This window comes from Peromyscus maniculatus, chromosome 8 (genome assembly GCF_049852395.1).
Source record: "Peromyscus maniculatus bairdii isolate BWxNUB_F1_BW_parent chromosome 8, HU_Pman_BW_mat_3.1, whole genome shotgun sequence".
In the NCBI taxonomy this organism is placed as follows: Eukaryota; Metazoa; Chordata; class Mammalia; order Rodentia; family Cricetidae; genus Peromyscus; species Peromyscus maniculatus.
Window position 1 is genome coordinate 84136523 of NC_134859.1, and position 23589 is coordinate 84160111.

The following is a 23589-nucleotide window of genomic DNA, read 5'->3' on the forward strand; positions in this document are numbered from 1 at the left end:
TTTGTTTCTCTTAGCCAGCTGTGGTGAAACATGCCTGAAATCTCCCCATTTGGGGGCTGAGTCAAGGGGACTGCCGTGAATTCGAGGCCAGGCTGGGCCAGAAAGTAAAACCTTGTCTAAAAACAAACAAAACGTGTGCTAGGAAGATGGCTGTCAGCACAGTGCTCGAAAGCGAGAGGACCCGGGTGTGAGTCCCAAACACCAGCGCGGGGAGGGAGGCGAGGCAGCTTGCTTCTTCCTGTAATCTGGGTGCTTGGAAAGCAGAGACAAGATCCCTGGCGCTCTTAGGGTAGTTTATCAAACCTGTGAGCTCCAGGATCTGTTTATCAAACCAGTGGGCTCCAGGATCTGTTTATCAAACCAGTGAGCTCTCAGTGAAAGACCCTGTCTCAAAATAAATAAATAAATAAATAAATAAATAAATAAATAAATAAATAAATAAATAATAAAGTGAAGCTGGGCATGGAGATGCCTGTCTTTAATCACACAGCACATGGGAGGCAGAGGCAGGCAGATCTTTGAGTTCAAGGCCAGCCTGGTCTACAGAGCAAGCTCCAGGATAGCCAGGACTACACAGAGAAACCCTGTCTTGAAAAACAAACAAACAAAAAAAGGAAACCAAAAATAAAGTGAAGAAGCCATGGAGGACAGCCACGGTCAACTTCAGAACCACACTCCCCTCACCAGTAACATGTACATATACTGAAAATTGCCAAAGAAGTAAAAATGATTGAATTGTGTTTAAGATCTCCCAGTGGTTTCTAATCTGAGATCCTGAGACCTCTCCAACTGGTTTAACGTTCACTAAACCAACCTCTTCCTCTTTCTTCAAGGAAAGGGTTTATTTTTGCTCAGTTTGGGAGGAACCAGCTCACAATGGCAGGGCAGCAGGACAGGACAGCGGGACAGCAGGGTGGAAAGGATGGCAGGACAGCAGCAGGAAGATGTATGGTCACAGTGTCCCGTCAGGAGCAGAAGGAAACCAATCTCCCTCACATTCTCTTTAAAGACAGGGTCTCCTGTAGCTCAGGCTGGCCTTGAACCATGGGTGACCATGAACTTTGTAGCACGAATTGTTAGGTCTTGTTAATAAAAACAAATCCGGACTGGGTATTGGGGTGAACGATGGAAGATCAGAGAGACAGAACAAGCCACAGCTACCTCACCTCACCAGTTCCTCAGTGGATCCTGTTTCCTCAGACTGGAAGCTTCTGAGTCATCATCCAGAATGAATCTCAGCTGATCTGTGCAGCTCACAACTGTCTAAAATTTCAGTTCCAGAGGACCCGACACCCTCACACAGCCACACATACATGCAGGTAAAAACATCAATGCAAAAAGCAGATGAGCCGGACAGTGGGGGCACACACCTTTAATCCCAGCACTCGGGAGGCAGAGGTGTGTGCCACCACTGCCCGGCTCATCTGCCTTTTGCATTTTGTATTTTTTTTTTTTAATATTTTTACTTCATGTGCATTGGTGTTTTTTACCTGCATGTATGTATGTCTGTGAGTTCCAGGACTGCACAAAGGCTGCACAAAGAAACCATCTCAAAAACAAAAAAGAGTGTCTCAAAGAAACCAAAGGGGGTGGGGTTGGAGTTATGGCTTAGAAGTTAAGAGCACTGGCCGGTCTTGAAGAGGACTTGGGTTCAATTCCCAACATCCACGTCTGTAGCTGCAGCTCTGGGGATGATACCCTCCTCAAACTTCCTCCGGTGCCGGGCATGCATGTGGTACATAGACATCCATGAAAATAGAGAACAAATAAAAAGTAAAGGAGGGAGCCACTATACCTCACAGTTATTTTGGAAAAAAAAAAAAAAAAAAACCAAAAAACTAAAAAACAGCCAGCAGTGTTGGGCACACCTTTAATGGAAGCTCTCAGGAGGAGGCAAAGGCAGATGGATCTTTGAGTTTGAGGCCAGCCTGGTCTAGAGTGAGTTCCAGGACAGTCAGGGCTACACAGAAACCCCATCTCAGGGAAACAAACAAACCAAACCAACTAAACCAACAAACTCAAGCCCACAAAGGAAAGTAACCAAGAATAAAGCATGCAGATTAGTGCAAACGAAGCCAGGTGATCGTGCTCTGATCCACTAATAGGTGGACGTAAACTGCACAATTTCCCAGACTCAGGACTGAGAATAAGGCTGCTGAGGGTGGGCATGAAGGATGAGGAGTTGGAAGTTCAAGTTTGAGGCCAGTCCCAAAAGCACTGTAGCGGTCAGTTAAGGTGTTAGCCAGACAAAGAACACACTCAAACACAGGCACTTTTAAGAAAAAGTTCTTTACAAAAACATGGACAGAGTTCATGAGAGCCAACAAGGCATAAAAGCAATCCAGAGCAAGCAGGTGAGAGGTCCTTTCTACGCCGGGATCTCTGGAGACAGCTGCTTGGTAGATGGGCAGGAAGGACTCCTAAGACCTGGTCAGACTCAGATCTCACTTCTTCATCCTCAGTTTTCTTTTAAAATGTGCAGGTCAAAGGCTAAATGGGTGTAGTTGGTGCTCTTCTTCCAGTGTGAGCCCCAGGGAGGGAACTCAGGTTGTTAAGTTTGGTGGCAGGTGCTTTTACGTGCAGAGACAATTTTTTGTGTTTTGAGACATAGTGTCCAAGAACAGAAGAGCTCAGGCTGGCGCAGTACTTAGAGTAGCGGCCTTGCACTCACGGCAACCCTGCTTTTCCTCCGCATGTTGGTCATGCTGGTCTGTCAGATCACCCCAGGTACCTCCACTTTCCAGAACTAGGTTTAGAGGCCATAGAGCCCCCTGGCTTTTTTTTCCTTTCCCCAAGACAGGGTCTCATTGTACAGTCCTGTCCTGGAACTCCATTATGTAGCCCAGGCTGGCCTCAAACTCTACAGAGATCCACCTGCCTCTGCCTCCCAAGTGCTGGGATTAAGCTTGTTGCTTTAAAAAAAAAAGGGGGGGGGTGCAAAGGATGTGAACTTGCAGAGCAGTTTACCCAGGGAGCCATCTTACCAGACCCTATTGTTTACTGTAGCTAGGAACTAAAACTAAGGCTTTGTTCATGCCAGGCAAATCTAGGAACTAAAAACTAAGGCTTGCTTTGTGCTAGGCAAATGCTCTCTTGATGAGGTACATCTTGATATAGATACAGAGAGAGAGAGAGAGGTTCTTGCTATATAGCCCATACTACCCTGAAATTCTCTCAATCCTCCTGCCCCATCTTCAGAATGCTGAGATTATAGGTACAAACCATTGTACCTGCCCTGAATTTTCTTAAAACTCAAAAAAAATCCTGTGGTAAAGCTGTGCCTGGCCGGGCAGTGGTGGTATGTGCCTTTAATTCCAGCACTTGGGAGGCAGAGGTAGAATCATCTCTGTGAGTTCCAGGACAGCTAGGGCTACCCAGAGAAACCCTGTCTTGAAAACCAAACCAAAACAAAATAAGGACAACAAAAAAACTGTTACTGGTTCCTCATGCCTATAATCCCAACACTGAGGAGGCTGAAACAGGAGGATTATTTTGAGTTTGAGGCCAGCCTGGGCTACATAAAGAGTTCTAGTCTAGTGTAGCTGGGCTGCAGAATGAGGCTCTGCCTCAGAAACCACAAATGGGCAGGAATGGGCAGGACGGCTCAGGGGGTCAGGGCTCTTGCTGAAAAGTCAGATAATCTGAGTTCAGCCCCCAACCCACAAGGTAGGGGGAAACGGGTACCCACACTTGTCCTCTGACCTTCACACAGCGCTGTGGTATATGTATGTCCACACACATAAAACGGGATAGTTTCTCAAGAATCCTATGGTGCTAACACTTTGTGTAATTCTACTCAAGCACAGAGACGTTTTAGTTTCTTTTTAAGGAGGCTGAAAGAATCAGGACATCAACTTCACATTGACATTTTTTATTAACGCCAACTTTTTTTTAATTATTATTTTTTAAAACAATAGCACAAAAATGTTTCAAGGAAGCAGTCTCGCAATCTGACAACCTTCTGAAATACATTAAGCCACACCAAATATGAATTTCTGTTAACACAAAAAAAAAAGATTCAGAAAAAAATAAAAAGAAGAAAGGGAAAGAGGAGGGGCTGAGACTTAGTAAAAGACACTGGGTTAGGTGGCGAGGCTCGTTAGTGGGCACGCTGGTGGGGCGGCGGTGCAGTGCCCCACTGCTGCCTCGATGCACAAGCTGGCGAGCCAGAGCTCACTGATACTGTTCGGAAGAGCTGCGGCATTTGGCCTGGCAGGTAACCGGAACCATTTTGAGCAGAATCACTCCAGCAAAAAGGCCTGGCTGATAATCTTTATTTCTACTCTCTCATCTATTATGCATTTCAGGGTTCTTAAAAGTTATCTTAAAAAAGAAAAAAAAAGTATTATCAGCTCCTCTTACTCAATGTGGCTGTCAAAGATGTTTCTCATCATCTCTAAGGACAGGGTCAAGGCTGGGGCACAACTAAAGGGAGAAGAACCCAGGACGGAGGTTGGGGGGAATTGTTTCACTTTTTAAAAATTTTTCATTACTTTTTTTTAGGGGGGCGGGGATCACACAGAAGGGAGGCAAGGAGGAAACTACAATCCTTGGTTCAGACTGAATTATGCAGGAAAAGATACCTTCCTGGTCAGTCCCCATGCCAAAAAGGAAAAAAACAAACAAACAACAAAAACAACCCACTTGGAATTATGCACAGACTCCATTATGTAAGCCAGGATCAGCCGTCTTGTCAGCATCCCCAGCAGTGGACATACCCGGCTTGTCAAGCTGCATGTAGAACCCACTTCACAAAAATCCTTTCCCCAAAAGCCTTTCTTTCCTTTTGGTAGGTTTTAAAACAACATCTGTCACCAACAGAGTGTTCAACACTTTGAACCATGACAGGCTCCAGGAAGTTTCACAGTTTCGTTATGCTCTAGTTTATTACTATCATATTTACATTTTTATTTTATTTATTTTTTATTTTGTTTTTGCTGAATTGCTGATTTTCCTTTTTCAATAGAATTTAATTCTGGAGTGTGAGCAGGAACCAGTTAACTACATTCATTGTCCAACCCCCACTGGTGTAAGACTCCAAATTCTTGGCATGTGAATCAGCTGTTTGGTAGCTCCACCTCACCCTGTGGAGAGGCAGCAGGAGCCTGGTGCAGAGGCTTCACACTGAGGGCGGGGAGGCTTTCCGCTCAAGGAGGTACTGTTGAATGCTCTCAGCATCTCGCTTTAGCCAAGCTGCATTCAGCAAGATATTTTCACAACACTGCTGGATGGTCCGCTCAGCTGAAGGAGCAGGGTGACTCTCGAAGAAAGCCTGGTATAAAACAAGCAGCATGCAGAACCACTGTTAGCAACCGTAAGAAGTTAACGTGGGACTATGCAAAAGCCTAAAGGATCCATCAGCCTCAGTCACGAGAACTGACCAGTGCTACCACAGGCTGGAATAAGCAACTCCTTGGGTCTACATACAGGAATCCTTCCTTAACAAGTGAATGCATAAAACCTAATCAAAAGCTGATAAAAAGAGATGGAACCTGATACTTTTTAAAATGTTAATTGTCTACTTGTGTGTCCAATTTATGGCCCAGACACAAGATACACACAGCCAAAGTCAGCTATGAACAGGGCTCAGTATAGGAAAGCATTATTTTTTTTAATAATCTGATTGTGCAGTTTTTTTCTCAGTAAAAATATTTTATTTAACTAGGAAGAGCAAAAATAACATTACTCCAAATATAACAGATATGTCTAAAATTTAGTTATTTTATATTTTGTTTCTTACATAGTCTCCAAAATCTGGACTATTTTATACTTACAGACCAGCTAGCTACATTTCCAGTTCTCTGACGTCACGTGTGGCATCTAATATGTTTTGGTCTGCATTGGGCAGCATGACCCCAGTGGGGCAGAGCAGGGCCCTCCAGAGTGTGGCATGTTCAGACTCCCTCTACTTTCCTCAAGTCTATTAAACTGACTTTTCTCTCACTTCATTCATAATCTAATTAGTTTATTTTAATTTTTAATTTTTTCATTTTTTAAGACAGGGTTTCCCTGTGTAACTGCCTTGGCTATCCTGCTTTATAGACCAGGCTGGCCTTGAACTCAGAGATCTGCCTGCATCTGCCTCCAGAGTGCTGGGACTAAAGGCATGAGCCACCATACCCAGCATCTAGTTTTTGTTAAAAAAATAAAAAATAATAAAAAAGATTTGTTTTTATATATGGGTATTTTGTTTGCATATATGTCTGCACATCAGAAGAGGGCACTGGACCTCATGGGACTACAGTTATAGATGGTTGTGAGCCACCATGTAGATGTTAGGAATTGAACTCAAGACCTCTGGAAGAGTAATCAATGCTCTTAAACACCAACCCATCTCTCTATCCTCTAGACTTGTTCTTGAAGATTTATTTTTATTTGTGTGTGTGTGTGTGTGTGTGTGTGTGTGTGTGTGTGTGTGTGTGTGTGTGTGTGTAAATGTGGACTTGAGTGTGCTCCAGTGAGAATGTGGAAGTCAGACAGACAATCTCAGGAGTCAGTTCTCACCTTGCACCACATGGGTCCAGGGGACTCCAGCTTAGGTCACCAGCCTTGGCAGGAAACACTTTCTATTGCTGAGCCTTTACTGCTGAGCCATCTCACTGGCCCTAACCTAGACCTGACAAAAAGCCTGGCTCCTTTGTCCTTTTCAACATTCTGCTGCTAGCATTTGGAAGTGTCCCCTACCCTTACACTTCATGTCCTAGAAACTTAGGTCTCAGAGTTAGGTGTTGGGTCTTGGGCCCACCATATGTCTATTAATGAGCTCTAGCTGGCCTATAAAGGATTTCTGGTGATAAAAGCCAGCATTCCTCAGGAACTTGGAAAACGGGGTTTTCTTTTTTATAATTTTATTTTTATTTTATGTGTATTACTGCGTGTATGTCTATGAGAGTGTCAGATTTTGGCATTACAGGCAGTTGTGAACTGCCATGTCGGTGCTAGGAACTGAACCCGGGACCTCTGGAAGAGCAGTCAGTGCTCTCAACTGCTGAGACATCTCTCCAGCCCATGAAATGGGTTTTCTGTCCCCCAAAAAGAATCATTTCCTCTCCTCTGGCAGAAGGGACTTGGTTCTTGTGGTGGTTTGAATGGTGCCCACAGGTTCATATATCTGAAGCTTAGTCTTCAGGGAGTGGAACTCTTTGATGGGATTAGAAGGATTAGGAGGTGTGGCCTTGTTGGAGGAAGTGTTGGTGGGGGTGACTTCTGATGTTTCAAAAGCCAGGCCCAGTGTCGCTCTCAGCTACTGTTCCAAGCTCCTTACCATGATAATGGACAAATAAACCTCTGAAACAGTAGCAAGCCCTCAATTAAATGTTTTCTTTTCTAAGAGTTGCCTTGGTCATGGTGTCTCTTCACAGCTATGCAACAGTGACTAAGACTGCACATCAAAGCCCAAGCTGGTCTTCAGGATCCCTCAGTCCCTACTCACAAGTTCTACATATCAAAGCCTCCCTCTTCTCTCTCCCTGCTCTCTCACAGACAACCCTAGCCATATCCACTCTACTTCTTTTTCTCTCTGCTCTGGACTCTTTGAGATGCCTCTGGGTATTTTCTCTCTCTTATTCATAATAAAAACCCCTTACCCTAATAATGTCAATAGACTCTTTACTGTGATCCCTTGCATGCAATATGTTAATGGGATCTGCTGTGGGATGTTCTGTATGTTAAATTGTTCTGATTAGTCAATAAATAAAACACTGATTGGCCAGTGGCCAGGCAGGAAGTAGATGGCCAGGCAGGAAGTAGGTGGGACAAGGAGAGAGGAGAATTCTGGGGAGCGGAAGGCTGAGGCAGAGAGACACTGCCAGCTGCCACCATGACCAGCAGCATGTGAAGACGCCGGTAAGCCACCAGCCACGTGGCAAGGTATAGATTTATGGAAATGGATTAATTTAAGCTATAAGAACAGTTAGCAAGAAGCCTGCCACGGCCATACAGTTTGTATGCAATATAAGTCTCTGTGTTTACTTGGTTGGGTCTGAGCGGCTGTGGGACTGGCAGGAGACAAAGATTTGTCCTGACTGTGGGCAAGGCAGGAAAACTCTAGCTACAGGGATCTGGGAGGTAAGGCCTTTGGAAGGTATTGCTTCTGAGTTCATGTTTTTGTTTTTTTCTTTTGGTTTTCTAAGACAGGGTTTCTCTGTGTAGCCCTGGCTATACTGGAACTCATTCTGTAGATCAGGCTGCCCTAGAAGTTGGAGATCCGCCTGCCTCTGCCTCCAAAGTGCTGGGATTAAAGGCATGCGCCACGACTGCTGGCTGAGTTCATGGTTCATGAGCTTGAATTTTGTAGATGACAATGTTATGTCCCAATGTTAAAACGTCTTGAGTAATTAGGATGTGACTCATATGGTCAAGGTGCTTGCCTGTTACTAAGTTAATGGCTCTAAGTTTCAATCTCTCATCTATGAGATATGTCTGCAGGATGAAGAAACAAATATGCAGGAGCACTTAGCAAGACGTGGCACAGGGCACTTCAGGACCCAATGCTCTCCCAAGATGAGTGCATGAGGGCGATGAAGCTGCCAAGTGTAAGGTGCTGATACTGATCTAGTTCAACTCCAGAGTTCTGCACTTTTCACAGAATCAAACTCCTTCCCAGTTTATTATTAAAAGTTACTAAGCAATTTTCTAACTAGTTCACCTGATTTCCCAGCAAACAAAGCATCTGGAAACAACACGCAGCAATGGGACCTGGTCACCAGAGTGTGAAAGGGAAACGACTAACTCATCAGGTGAAGGGTGAACTTCAGCAGTCAACAGCCTGGTTCACAGAAGGCAATGCTCAGTGGGCTTCTCAGGCTCCAGCTCCATCTCAACAAACAGGACCCGCATCACAGCATCCCTACACCTGGAAATCATCCTTGACTCTTTCTTTCCTCCGAGACAGGGTTTCTTTATATAGCCGTGGCTGTCCTGGAACTAACTCTGCCTTCTCCAGCCTTTGTAGTGCTGCGCTGAAAGGCAAGGAAATTATCCTTGGCTCTTTTTTTTCCTTCCCTTATGTATATCAACTTGTGGTGACCCACGACAGGGGTTGCATATTAGATATCTTGCAATCAGATATTTACATTATAATTCCTAACAGTAGCAAAGTTACAGTTATGAAGTAGCAACGAAGTAACTTTATGGTTGGGGGAGGAAGTCATCACAACACGAGGAACTGGTTGCAGCATTAGGAAGGTTGAGAACCACAGCCTTAGATGGTCACAACACATAGAAACACTGTTGAATTAAAGATTAACAAAAGCCAGGTGTGGTGGTTCACAAATCATAACCCCTGTCCTAATGAGGCTAGACAGAACGATCATAACAAACTCAAGACCAACTTGGGGTTTTAGGCCAGCTTGGCTGGAGAGTAAGGCCCTATCTCACTCCATACCCTCCAAAGCTTATTGAGAAAATCCATCCTGAATCTCGGTCACCCCATGACTCCATTATTCTTTTCTAAGCAACCATGTTTTTCTTGCTTGGAGAATTAGTGTCTCAATCTCTTTTCTTTCTCATTCCAAAGCATCTTCTACACCATAGCTTGACTGGCCTCAAATCACAGTGATCCTCCTGCCTTGGCCTGACTAGCATGAGCCACCATGCCCACCGTCAATTTTAAGGAAATTCTGCCTTACCAGCTTCCGTTTGCCACTACCCTGCTTCCCAAACCTATTAAGTGTTTCTCATTTATAATCCTATTACAATGAAATTGTTCATATAGTACAATATACAATGTAACTTAAATGACAGCAGAAATCAATTTCTCAAGACCTAAAAATAGTAAAACTTACTCCTCCCCCTTTTTTTTTCCAGACAGGGTCTCTCTGTGTTGTGTATCCCTGGCTGTCCTAGAACTTGCTCAGTAGAACCAGGATAGTCTCCAACTCAGGGATCCACTTGTCTCTGCCTCCCAAGTGCTGGGTCAAAGGTGTGAGCCACTGTGTCTGGCTGTATAACTTATTCCTAACACTGTAGGTACCTCCTACAGTGAACCAGATCATGCCTCCAAGAAGATAAAGGTGAAACTGACATTATGATGAAGTTTAAAGTATAATGGAGTGTAAAATTTTCCAGGACTCCAATTTGCAGTAAGGCTCGTTAAGGAAGGGAATGGCTCAGTTGCCTTTAGCCTACTGGCTATGGTGGGATAGGACCTCTGTTGGTCTTTTCTGTGTCGAACACACAAATTGCAAGCCCAGTGCCACTTTGAGATCTTTGGCAGTAGTTAACTCTGCAGCTCACACACGATTGAGCCTGTATGATAATGAGTATTCAAAGGCTAATACCTGGGGGGTGCTCACCAACCTAAGACAGAGCTCCTGTGTGACCTGGGCAGGCATCTCCATGATGGGTAAGGTGACCTGTTGACGACCCATGCAACCTAAGTCAGAAGCTCATTTTTTAGTAAAAGGGGGACCTGTAGGGCCCTGGACCCTTATTTGGGTAACTATTGCCTTGCTTGCTGACCTTGACCTTGATATCCTCCCTATGCTAATTCTCTCCCAGGTTCCACCCTCCTGAATGCTTAAGGGAAGTTCCTTGTCTGTGTATCCTGCATAATGGGTGTTAACAGCTTAGATGCAAGACTGTAAAATACCAGTAGCAACTTTTGCCCTCCAGGGTTCTCCCATTGTGCTGTAAGCCTGTATTTAAGACCTCTTCCCTCCTTCAATAAACAGCATTTGGCATTAAAAAATTTTTTTTCCTACTTAGCATCAATTTGTCCCCCAAACTTTACAAGGTCCAGGGTCTACACAAACAAAATTGATTATCTCTCCACTCTAAACTCTTCAGATATTGAAGGCAAAGTCAAATCTGTCTTTTACTAAGAAACAAGAGGACACAAAAACACACCATCCAACACTCATTAAAACAAAGTTCATGGAGCTTTGGAGACAGCTCAGGGTAAAGTTACTGCTACTCTTGCAGAGGACGCTGGTTCCTAGCACCCACACGATGGCTTACAACTTCCCAGATTTCTTGTTCCAGGGGATCCGATGTCCTCTGATATCCATGGTACCAAGCAAGCACATGGTACACATACACATGCAAGAAAAACACTCATACATATATAGTAAATTTTAAGGGAAAAAAAACAAAACAAGGTTCGTGTTTTGATATTCCGGATTGAAAAGTAAAAAGCAAGCAGTCCTTTCCTTACCTTAACTTCTCCAGCCATCTTATCAACTGCAAATCCCTCCACTGACAGCTGAAAAGAAACCGTAAGCTTTAAACACGAGAACAAACTTCCACTTCCCCCAAACAAGCCATCTGTTCTCTCTACTCTGGTTTGTTGCAGAGATCCTAAGATGGGGACATACACAATCATAAAACCAACCTCACAAACTATTGAGTAAAAATGTTTTGATGCTGGGGTTTGAACCCAGGGCCTAGTGCAGGAAAGGCCTATGAGTGAAACGCAATCCCAGCCCTGCAAGAACCCTTTATTTGAGGGTAGGAGGGTTTGGGTCTTGCTATATATCTCTGGCTGGTTTCAAACTCAGAGTAATCCTTCTGCCTCAGCTTCTGAATAATCAGTGCTGAAATTATAAGCATGGCTCACTATACGTGGCTGAAGAACCTTTTAAAGAGCAAAGAGCCCTGATTTTTTGGGTCTAATCTACAGGACTCTAATAAATCATGAATTAATAACATTCAAGATTAGCAAGCTAGCTGGGCAGTGGTGGCATACGCCTTTAATCCCTGCACTCCAGAGGCAGAGGCAGGCGGATCTCTGCGAGTTTGAGGTCAGCCTGGTCTACAGAGCGAGTTCCAGGAAAGGCGAAAAGCTACACAGAGAAACCCTGTCTCGAAAAACCAAAAAAAAAAAAAAAATAAAAAAAGACTAGCAAGCTACTCAAGACTTGCACATACCTTTATTAGTCTGGATATTAAGAACCCTCCCTGGTATCGATTATAGAGCTCTTCCCAGTTGTCCTTTATGAATTTCCAAGCAGCTTTCCTCCCTTGCTTGCTGCCTCCAGCCACTCCACCAATTACTGACACAGTGTCCTGTGGACGTACCTCTTCCTAAAAAGAAAAAAAAAAAAAAAAGGAACTAGAAGTCTGGCTATCTAGAATATTTTCTGATACCAGAGAATACAACAATACAACAGACTGTTGGAAAATTCAAGTAATAGCAAGAAAGACATTCCCTTCCAGGGAGGTAACTCAGCAGGAAAAGGCATTCTAAAGGAACCCACTTCCTCTTCAATCTTCACTACTAAGCCTCATCACTTGATTTCACTCTCTGGAACCCACGTGACAGAAGAGACAACCACTCACCTCCTCTGACCTCCACTCTCACCCCCACCCCAATCCTGCTACAAACAAAATAAAATTTTGAAAACAAAACAAAAAGCTTGTATCAAGGTCCCCCAAAGATCATGAGTGTGCTGAACCAAAGCCAATGGCCATATTATCAATGAGTTCCAGTTCTCCTGAAATTGAACTTGTAACTTACTGAAAGTGCAAAAGTGAGGACTTTTTGAATCAGTTCAGGTGAAAGAGTAGCCCCAAGAACTCTTTCAATTCGGTTTTTCTCTTCTTGCATATCAGCTTGTTTGTGAAGCTATAGGGAAAAAACAATGAGGAATAGTTAGCTCTTCCCCAGATTCTACGCATGTTCATCTCAGCTTCTCTTCCACTGGGTAAGACTGGCGGGACACTACATCATCAATGGCTGAGTACTAAAACCTCCATGTGCCATAGCAGTGAGCCACTAGATGTAGGTGCGCACTAGCTAAATAGTCTGCCTCAGTCCCACGGAGTCAAACAGTAAGATCTAAGAAGTAAGTCTGCCACAGTCAAACTCTTTACATCACTGACATTGGATCAGATGAATAAACTATCACCAAATATCATCAATTTAGCCTATAGTAGTGGAAGTTGAAAATAATCTAGACACCTAGTAGCTGGCTATAATTACTTACTCATTTGAGAAAAGATGCATCATGAGTGTAATTAATGAATATCTTGAGTGTAATTAAAAAAATAATTAAAAAAAAGAAAAGATGCATTAATATTGGGGAAGCAAAGGCAGAAGGATCAGAAATTTAAGGACATCCTCCGCTTCATGGTTTGAAGCCAACTGTGGCTACATAAGACCCTGTCCCAAAATAACTAACTAGACACATTATCGAATGTTTTTGTGTATGTGTGTACATGTGCTCACGTTTGCAGCTTCGCTCACTCACTTGGGAGTGTACCTGTGGAGGTTGGAGGTCCATGTCAGGAGTCTTCCTGTACTGCTCTGCACCTTGTTTCCTTGATTCAGGATCTGACCATAAACCTGGAGCTTGCCATTTCACCTAAGCTAGTAGGCCTGTAAGCTCCTGTCTCTCTCTCCACTCATTGCACCTAAGTCTTACATGGAGAATCCAAACTAGGTCCTCTTGCTGTATAGCAAGCTTTTTACCTCTCTCCTCAGCCCCTCAAAGTCACACAAGAATATTTGGGGCTGGAGAGATGGCTGTGCATTGTCAAGAACTGGCTGCTCTTGCAGAGGACCTGGGTTTGAAGCACCCACGTGTGACTCACAACTGTCTGTCAACTCTAGCTCTGGGGGATCTTCTGAGCTCATCAGAATGTCACCAGGCATACATGGTACATATGTGGTATAATGACATACATAAAGGTAAAACACCTATATACATTTAAAAACGAAAAGGAAAACCCAGATTATTATTACCTAATGTTCCTTTTGTTTATTTTGAGACAGGGTCCCCACTATACAGCCCCGGATACTCTGGAACTCGTTGTGTAGATCAGACTGGCCTCAAATTTCTGACACTACCCCTGCCTTTTGTCTCCTGAGTCTGATATATTCAAGGTCTGACCTTTAGCTTTCAGGAAGCATTTCTCTCCCAGAGAACGTGTAACACACACCCACTAGATGGCATTCTAATCTCACAGTTCAAGACAACAGGAATAATTTTTAAATTAAACTGATCATTATTCAATTACCAGGAGAAAACAATCCTTATCTCTTGTCACAGGGTTCTTTTTTTTTTAATTAATTTATTTTTACTTTATGTGCATTGGTGTTTTGCTATGGGTGTCAGGTCCCCTGGAACTGGAATTACAATTATGAGCTTCCGTGGGGGGCTGGGAATTGAAGCCGGATCCTCTAGAAGAGCAGTCAATGAACGCTCTTAACCACTGAGTCATCTCTCCAGCCCCGTCACATAGTTCCTAAAGAGCCCTGTTTCTGTCTTACTAAGGTTTTTGGTTGTCTCCCCCTCATAAAAAAAGCAGATTTTTGTGACCATTCCTGTGTTAACTGTGAACTATTAAACCACACACTAATGTAAATTCTGATAATGTCATGACATAATATACATTACAGTATCTGGCATAAAGCTTTCAGAATCCTTACTTTTCTTCATGTATACATGGAACACTTTTGTCTGTCTGCTGATTGTTTTGGGGACAGTGTCTCACTATGCAGACCTGGCTGGTCTGGAACCTGCTATGGAGACCTAACTGGCTTTGAACTCATAGAGCTCTGCCTCCAAGTGCAGGGATGAAAGATGTGTGCCATAAGCTCTACCTTGGAACAGACGAAAGTAACAGATTTCATTCATCTGACTTACAATACAGAGTTTCACAGGAATATGAAGCCCAAGAAAAGCACTCAAAATGTTTAGTCGAAAGTTTAATCCAAAATGATTTTCACAGTGGAAAGGAAGCCTGTGTATAACATAACAAGGCTAAGCAATAAGCCTTGAAGTGTAGTTTATTCTTGTTTCTTCCTCTTCTTTTATTAAAAATCAAGAACAGCCTCAGTTTAATGGTATGAACTGTGCATGTGACATGACATTCCTTGTATCATGGGCCTGGTAGTTTGTTGTTTTTTTCCCTCTGTGTATCCCCTCTGGCTGTTCTGGAACTCTCTTTTGTAGACCAGGCTGGCCTTGAACTCACAGAGATTCACCTGCCTCTGCCTCAGCCTCCCCAGTGCTGGGATTAAAGGTGTGAGCTACCACTGCCTGGCTAGTTTTTTTTGTTTTTAACTGTAAATTTGTTTTAATTTCATTCTTTCTTTTCTTTTTTCCTTTAAGGTCTACTCCTTTATGCTCTGGCTATACTGGAACTCACTATGTAGGCCAGGCTTGGCTCAAACTCAGAGATTCACTTGCCTCTGCCTCCCAAAGAGGGGGGGATTAAAAGCTTGTGCCACAACACTGGGTTTGTTTTTCATTTTTTTGACACAGGGTCTCACTATGTAGCCCCCTAGCTAGCTTGAAACTATGCAGACCAGATGGGCCTCAAATTACAGCCATCCTCCTGCCTCTTGCCTCCTCAATCATGGAATTACCAGCACATGCTACTGAGCTTGGTTCTTCCTTTTTTATTAGCATATATTGAGTGTACAAAATAATGAGTTTAATTATGACATATTCATAAGCATATATAGGCTGAATGGGGGTGGCACATGCCTTTAATCTCAGTACTCGGGAGGCAGATAAGTGTTCGATAGTTTAAGTTCAGCCTGGACTACAGAGTGAGTTCCAAGATAGCCCAGGCTGCAGAGAGAGACCCTCTCTTGAAAAAAGCCAAAAAAAAAAAAAAAAACCACAGGCATACACAACAGATTTTGATCATACTCACCTCCCCATTACATTTTCTTGTCCCCTTTCCTTTGGTCCCTTCCTTTTACTCAATAGTTTCTGTACTTCTGACCCACCTGGGGTAACAGAAGTATTTATTCCTTTTTTGGTTTTCCAAGACAGGGTTTCTCTGTGTACCCCCTGCTGTCCTAGAACTTGCTCTGTAGACCAGGCTGTCCTCAAACTCAGAGACATCCACCTTCCTCTGTCTCTCAAGTGCTGGGATTAAAGATGTGCACCATCACTACCCAGTTAACAGAAGTATTCTTTTTTTAAAAAACTAAAGTTTTTTAATTTATTTTTTATGTGCATTGGTGTTTTGCCTGCGAGAGGGTGTGAGATCTTGGAGTTACAGACAGTTGTGAGCTGTCATATGGGTGCTGGAAACTGAATTTGGGTCCTTTGGAAGAGCAGCCAGTGCTCTTAAGGGCTGATTGATTGATTCATTAATTTTTTTGGGCTTTTTGAGACAGGGTCTCTCTGTGTAGCCACGGCTATCCTGGAACTTGCTCTGTAGACCAGAGCTGTTCTCGAATTTACAGAGTTCCAACTGCCTCTACCTTCTGAGTGCTGGGATTAAAGGCATGGGCCACCACCACCTAGCCAGAAGTATCCCATCCCCCACCCCCAGGGTTTCTCCGTGTAGTTGTGGTGCCTGTCCTGGATCTCACTTTGTAGACCAGGCTGGCCTTGAACTCACAGAGATCCACCTGTCTCTGCCTCCCAAGTGCTGGGACTAAAGGCATGCGCCACCACTGCCTGGTGCCAGAAGTATTCTTAATCTATGAACTAGCTAGCACATTTTATTCCTGCTTGAAATGTAGATGTTTTTGTTTTTATTTTATATATTTATTTAGTTTTTCAAGACATGATTTTTCTGTGTAGCCCTGGCTGTCTTGGAACTCCCTCTGTAGACCAGGCTGTCCTGGAACTCAGAGATCTGCTTGACTCTTCCTCCCAAGTACTGGAATTAAAAATCCTGCTCAGAAGCCAGGCGGCGGCGGCAGTGGTGCATGTTTATGTGTATAAGGATCCATGTGATTGTGGAGGTCAGGGAATAACTCTACCTCTTACACAGGAGAAGTTCCCCTCCACCAGACAAGGTTTCTCTGATTAGTCCTGTCCTGGAACTTACTATGTAGACCGCCTGGCCTTCAACTCAGAGATCTGTCTGCTCTGCCTCCCAAGTGCTGGGATTAAAGGCAAGTACCACTTTGCCTGCATTTCCATGGGAGAAGTTTTAAAGAACCTGGCTTTATCATCTAGACCAGCTGTTCTCAACCTTGTAGGCCATGACCCCCATTGGGGTCAAATATCAGGTATCCTGATATATCAGATATTTACATTACAATTCATCATAACAGTAGCAAAATTACAGTTATGAAATAGCCACAAAATAATTTTTTTTTTAAAGATTATTTATTTATTATGTATATAGTGTTCTGCCTGCTTGTATCCCTGCAGGCCAGACAAGGGCACCAGATCTCATTACAGGTGGTTGTGAGCCACCATGTGGTTGCTGGGACCTGAACTCAGGACCTCTGGGAGAGCAGTCAGTGCTCTTAACCCCTGAGCCATATCTCCAGCCCCGCCACAAAATAATTTAATGGTTGGGGTCACCACAACATGAGGAACTGAAAGGGTCGCAGCGTTAGGAAGGTTGAGAACTACTAACAGAAACAAGTATCTCTGTGGGGCATTAGTGGGTGATTCAGGCTGTGATCCCAAGAGGGTTCTTAATACTGATACTTAGGAGGATACAGAAGAATTAGTTCAAGCCTGACTGGGCTATAGTGAACTTAAGGGTAACTTGAATAACCTAGTAAGACCTGTTTTTTCAAAGGGTGGGAGCAGGTGTGATGCATGTCTGAGATCTTCATAACTGAGCATCATGTGGGAAGGTAGAAGGAAGATTTAAGAGTTCAAGACCAGCCTCAGTTACAAAGGGAGGTGGAGTACTGCCTGGGTTAAGTGAGGCCCTCTCAAAAAACAAACACACAAACAAAACAAAAGAAAAATGGGCAGTGGCAAACCTGGAGTCCAGCACTTGGAAGGAAGAGGCACAAGGATCAGCAAATCAACACAAATCTTCAAAGTCAGCCCGGGCTACTGAGACTGTCTCAGAACAGAACAAAACAAACAGGCTATAGTTCAGTGACAGAACCCTTGCCTAATGTGCATGAAGTCGTGGGGTCAAACCCCACCATTTCAGGGTTAAGATTTAGCTAGATACTAAAGTTGTAAAAGAAAAACAAACAAATAACCCTGAAAAATGAGTTCAGCATCATTTGGAAATACCCAAACAGACCTTCTACATTCTCTCTCTAGGACAGTGGAACTGGGATCTGGACCTTAGGGCCCCCAACATGCCAAACCAGCTCTCCCATTAAGCTACACTCCCAGAGCTCTTTTACAAAGTTACCCACTCTGACCTTGAACTCACTCGGTAGCCAGATAGGCCTTACACTTTCTGGCCTACTTCTACCTCTTTAATACCTGGAATTATAAGTCAGAACCAGCACATATATTTCTTTGCCTAGGCTTTTCCCCAACTCCCAAGCCATTTAAAGTGGTACTGGGCATACCCAAATTTAAAAGCAAGACCTCGGAGCCTTTTCCAGATACACTTACCTTCAGCATAATATCTAAAGTGGTGCCATCACCATGCTTTAAAACAGTTAGATAGACCTACAAAAGAACACCAGGAGAAAAAAGAAGTCACTTGAGTTACACGTATTTTGTTATAAATATTCTAACTATTTGAGTTACACGAATTTTGTTATAAATATTCTAACTAAGATAAAAAGTAGTTGGGCATGTTACCAGAGGCCTGTGGCCTTAGCTCTGGAAAGAGTGAGAAAACCCTAAGTGAAAGACCATAAGTTCAAGATACAGTGAGACCCTGTCTGGAAGAACAAAACAAAGATAAGCTAAAAAGTGAATCTGAACAATTATAGTTATACATCTGCACAGACAGACTCTGGTTATCAATCCCTAATAGACTCCTGGTGAACAATCAGAGGGGCTGCCATGTCCTAACAGCAGCTTGCACCAGTTCTTCCAGAGAACTGCACTACGGTCATCACCTTGCAACACCCATGTGCTGCCTGAGAAACCAATGAGAAGCTGCTACAACCTATCTAAGTAGTGTATGCTACAACAGTTGGACGGCTCTGGGAGCCAGTTTAGACGGGAACTAATACCTAAAAGGCAAGGGAATTTATTATTATTATTATTATTATTATTATTATTATTATTATTACTACTACTACTACTACTACTACTACTACTACTACTACTACTACTACTACTACTACTACTACTACTGTAACTGTTTTTCCAGCCTGACAGGGTCTTTCTGTGTTTCTGTGTGGCCCTGACTGTCCTGGAACTCACTCTGTAGAGTGTCCCACCATGCCCAGTTTCCACGGGAATTTATTAAGATAACTCACAGGACTTCTTAGATCAGCAGAGAGAATCTGCTTTCCTTCCACGTGCTCCTTAAACCGACGACGGGCTTCTTCCAAAGTTGCCTTATGCCCTGCTTTTCCCAGTTTGCCCAGGACCAAGCCCCTCAGGAGTGCGTCTAGATGACCTGATTGAGAAGTGAAGACACAGAACTACTTGAAAAGCCCACTTTTATAAATTCACTACCTAAATATTTTGTAACTTTGTTATACCAAGTCTATGGTCTTGAACAAACACAATCAATTACTCTAATACTTGAGAGAACACTTGACTTAATCTATCAAATTGTAAGAGGAAAGGAATAAACATATCAGACAAGCAAATAAATTTGCTGACATTGTCTGGACTCAAGGGCCAGCTATCAGAGCCTACTATGGTACTCTCAATAATACTGTTAAAGCTGGGTGGTGGTGGCGCACACCTTTGATCTCAGCACCAGCGCCAGGCGGATCTATGAGTTCAAGGCCAGCCAGGGCTACACAGAGAAGCCCTGTCTTGAAAAAAAACACAAAGATAACATATGAAAATGAAAAGCTGCCTGGGCGTTAGTGGCACATGCCTTTAATCCCAGCTTTGGGGAGGCAGAGGCAGGCAGATCTTTATGAGTTCAAGGCCAGCCTGGTCTACAGAGTGAGTTCCAGGAAAGGCACAAAGCTACACAGAGAAACCCTGTCTCGAGAAACCAAAGAAAAAAGAAAATGAAAGGCTTACATCATACAGGTTTGATCCAAATTTTGTTTAAAAAGACCCACATGGAACTAGAACATTCTTCGCACAATAAACTGAAACCTTAGATTTTAAAATGAAAATCCAATGGATTCATCCTCCAATGACATGCAAAATTACCAACAAGCAGCCACACCCGACTGAGCGTCACTGTCATTACAGGTAAAAGCTCCAAGGTAAGGTCTGGGTGTCACAGCTAGTAGTAAGAGCATGCCATAGGCCTTTGGTTCACCCACAAGACTGGAAAAAAATAGTTTTATTTGAGGATACAGATCAGATCAGAATGGCAGTTGGATTCCCTGGAACTGGAATTACAGACAGATGGTTGAGAGCCTCCATGTGGGTCCTGGGAACCGAATCTGGTCCTTTGCAAGAGCTGTAAGTATTCTTAAACTGTCGAGCAAGCGCTCGGGCTCCTATGGTGGTTTTCGTGTGTGCACATATGGCTACATATGTGTATGTCCATGTATGTGGTGAGCAGAGGTCACCCTTGGGTGGTGTCCCTCAGAAGCCCTTCACTCATCTTGTCTTTTTTGTTTTTGACACAGGGTCTCACTACTTAGCCCTGGCTGGCCAAGAACTACCTTTAAAGACCAGGCTGGCCTCAAACTCACAGAGATCCACCTGCCTCTGCCACCAATCCTGGCCACTTCACTTTTTATGCCATTATCTCTCATTATAATGGAGCTCACAAGTGAGAGGCTGAGAGCCAGCAAGACCTAGAGATCTGCCTGTCTTCATCTCCTTAGTGCTGGGATTACAAGTGTGTGTCACCACACCAAGCTATTTTACAAGGATTCTGTGATTGAACTCGGGGCTTCGGGTGTGCACTCTTAGGAACACAGCTGAGTTGCCTCCCTAGCCCTTACTGGGATTCTGCTACTGACCTGTGTTGTAAGTCAAAGCAATGTTTGGCTGCTTTGCTCTTAATTCCCCTGTCTATACAGCTATAAAACAAAGGCATTCTCCTCCCTGTATCCTTTTTGAATCAAAGGATTTACACAATATCATTTCCAAAGAAATGTACAACATCCAGGAATCTAGCTGCACGAGCCCACTTCCTTCCTACTGTCCTGTTACTATATCTGTATGTTCCTCTCTACAGCTAACTCCTCTGCTACAAGCTGGGTCTGGACTCCTCTCAATTACTCCTCAGCTGCCACACCAGCACTAGCTTTCCACCTTCTCTCATAACACACACACTTTCAGTACTGCTATTTCTCTGCCCTCCGAGGGGGGGGCCGGGTGCGTAACCTTCCAATTCCTATATACTCTTGCATTATTTTCAACAGTAGAAAAATGTTATAAATGTACAGACTTAAAGAAAATTCATTTTCTAATCCCATATCCTCAATTCTACTCCTGTTGTCAACAAAATTCTTTTTAAAGAGTTACTAGGTAAGTTCTGGGCCAGTCTACTTTATCCTGGCTCTCCCTCTCACTGGCCAGGCAGTTTCTTTGCAATTCTTCACGTTCTTCTCTCTGAGTCTCACATGGTCCAGGGTAGCCCTGGTTTTTCTATAAAGCTGAGGATGTGACTCCTGATCCTCCTGCCTCTACCTCTCAAAGATTAGTGGTGTGGACCACCATGTCGAGTCTTCTTTGTTTTTGTTTTTTTGAGATAAAGAACAAAGTACTCTAAGTAGACTAGGCTGGTCTTGCATATTTCTGCTTCCTAATTACAGGAATGTACCACCAGCATGCCTGGTTTTGATGCTTCTTCTACCAATCTCTAAATTCAGAACTATAATACAGTCCTCACATCTCTTGTCTCCACCTGTTCTTAATCTTTAGGTGATTTCTTCTAGTTTCACAGCTATAGATAATACCTGCATGCTATTAATTCCAAAATGTATTTACCTAGCTAGGATCTCTAGACATTCTCTACTCTGATGTCCACAATGACTTCAATCTGAAAGACAGCAAACCAAACTCCTCTGGTTTTTGTACCCAAAGGTGCTTCTACAGTAGTGCGTGCGTGCGTGCGTGCGTGTGTGCGTGCGTGTGTGTATTTTTTATTAAAGAGAGGGTCTCACCATGTAACCCTGCCTGGCCTGCAACTCTCTGTGTAGATTAGGCTAGTCTTGAATTTAAGACTTCCTAAGCGCTGGGATTAAAGGCCACCAAGCCTGGTCTTCTCTAAGCAGTCTTAATCTGATGAGTTTTCTTTCTACCACACTCAGTTCTCCATCAAATAGTTTGAGTACTACCTTTAAAACACACTGAGAATATACACTTCTAATATATCTTGTTTGTTTTTCAACACGGGGTTTTTTTGTGTAACAGCTCTGGCTGTCCTAGTACTCACTTTGTGTATCAGGCTGGACTCGAACTCACGGAAATCTGCCTGCCTCTGCCTCTCAGAGTGCTGGGATTAAAGTTGTGCGCCACCATGCCGGCTACTTCTGGTTCTTCTGTGGACACTCCAGCCATGCTCTTCCTTCAGATTTTTGTCACTTGCTCGTCTCTCTGGTCTGCTCTATGTTTGCTCTATTCTTAAACCTCTCTTTCAATTCTTCATTTATGCTCAAAGATCAATTATTAGTGATGATTTTCCTCAATTATTTTTATAAAATACTGGCTTAGTACTCCTACTTCACACTGTCTAATTTTATTTTTCCTTGTGATACTTTCCTTCACCATAATACACTGTGTTTGCTATGTCCCCCACTAGAATTTAAGCTACACGGGTTAGGGCTTTGCTCATCTCTACCACCAGCTTCTAAAATAGCACCTGACTTTTACTAGCTACACAAATATTAGTTGAATCAATAAAGAAAAGATAGTGCCAAGTATTTGCTACTATTATTGTCTTATTAGAAGATTCCCAGATTAGTGGTCTGGGAATAACCCATTGGTAGAGTTTAGAACAGGCTAGGCCCTTGGGTTTAAACCCAGCACTAGAAAAAGAAAAAAGTCCTAAATTAAGATTAGTCAGGAGAAAACACCTTATTTAGTAAACAGATGGCAATAATTGTATTTAAATCTTACAAATCACCATTCTCAACATTTAAACGACAGTTTTTTAAAAAGGTACATGATTATAGCATAATCATGGAAAACACACAAAGAAAGCAATTAATTTCTTTATTTCAGAGAGCTGAGGGATGCCAGGTGTGATGACTCATGCTGAGGCAGCAGAGTATCTATGGGTTTCATGCTACTTGAATTATTGTTTGTTGCTGGTGTGACACTTTCACCAGCAGTTTTAGCAGATGTAGTTTCTGGCTAACTGAATACACAATAACATCTGGATACAGAGATGCTGCTCCTAACTGTTAATCACAAGTGAATAGAAAGTATCAATTTCAGGCAGACTCTTTCCCCATACAGTACGTTCATTCATTACCTTCTCCAGGTTTGGGGTCCCAGCCCAGTCTCTCTCCTATAGGTGAAAAGACATCTTTCACAAACTCCTGGATTTCCTCATAGAAGTCTGTGTGGGACAAGAGAGTTGAAAGAATCCCCAGGTTACAGCTCAGGTCGCTCCATACAGTATAATTGGGCTCATTCACAAAAGCCTCCATGACTTTTAGAACCTCTACAGTGCTAATGATTCCAGCTCGAGCCTGGGATAGGAAAAAAAACAAATTAGCCCAGCTTTCAAACTAAACAAAATAAAAGAAAACAAACATGTACTTTGGTATTATCTACTGCTAGTAATTTTTTGGTTTAAGGAAATGAGGCTAAGTAAGTTCAGAATACTAGTAGAATATCATTCTATCATGACAAAATCTTTTATTTATTCCTTTGCCATTAGTAAAAGAACTCCTTAAAAAATTACATTATA

The 23589-nt window shown here is 43.1% G+C and overlaps 1 protein-coding gene across 6 annotated transcripts in view; it reads right to left on the bottom strand.

Moving 5' to 3' along the window:
- Positions 1-3855: 3855 nt before the first annotated feature.
- Npepps (aminopeptidase puromycin sensitive) overlaps positions 3856-23589 on the bottom strand; it is a 116006-nt gene continuing 96272 nt past the window's right edge. For 5 of the 6 annotated variants that reach the window (XM_076543256.1, XM_076543254.1, XM_076543258.1 and 2 more), the window contains 7 exons: positions 23149-23368; positions 19058-19200; positions 18237-18293; positions 12458-12565; positions 11869-12024; positions 11156-11203; positions 3856-5272 (listed from right to left, as the gene is read on the bottom strand). In XM_076543256.1, coding sequence (XP_076399371.1) covers positions 5120-5272; positions 11156-11203; positions 11869-12024; positions 12458-12565; positions 18237-18293; positions 19058-19200; positions 23149-23368 — 885 coding nt within the window. In that variant the 3' untranslated portion in view covers positions 3856-5119. The remainder of the gene's footprint in view (positions 5273-11155; positions 11204-11868; positions 12025-12457; positions 12566-18236; positions 18294-19057; positions 19201-23148; positions 23369-23589) is intronic. The other variant, XM_076543260.1, reaches the window with a different exon arrangement.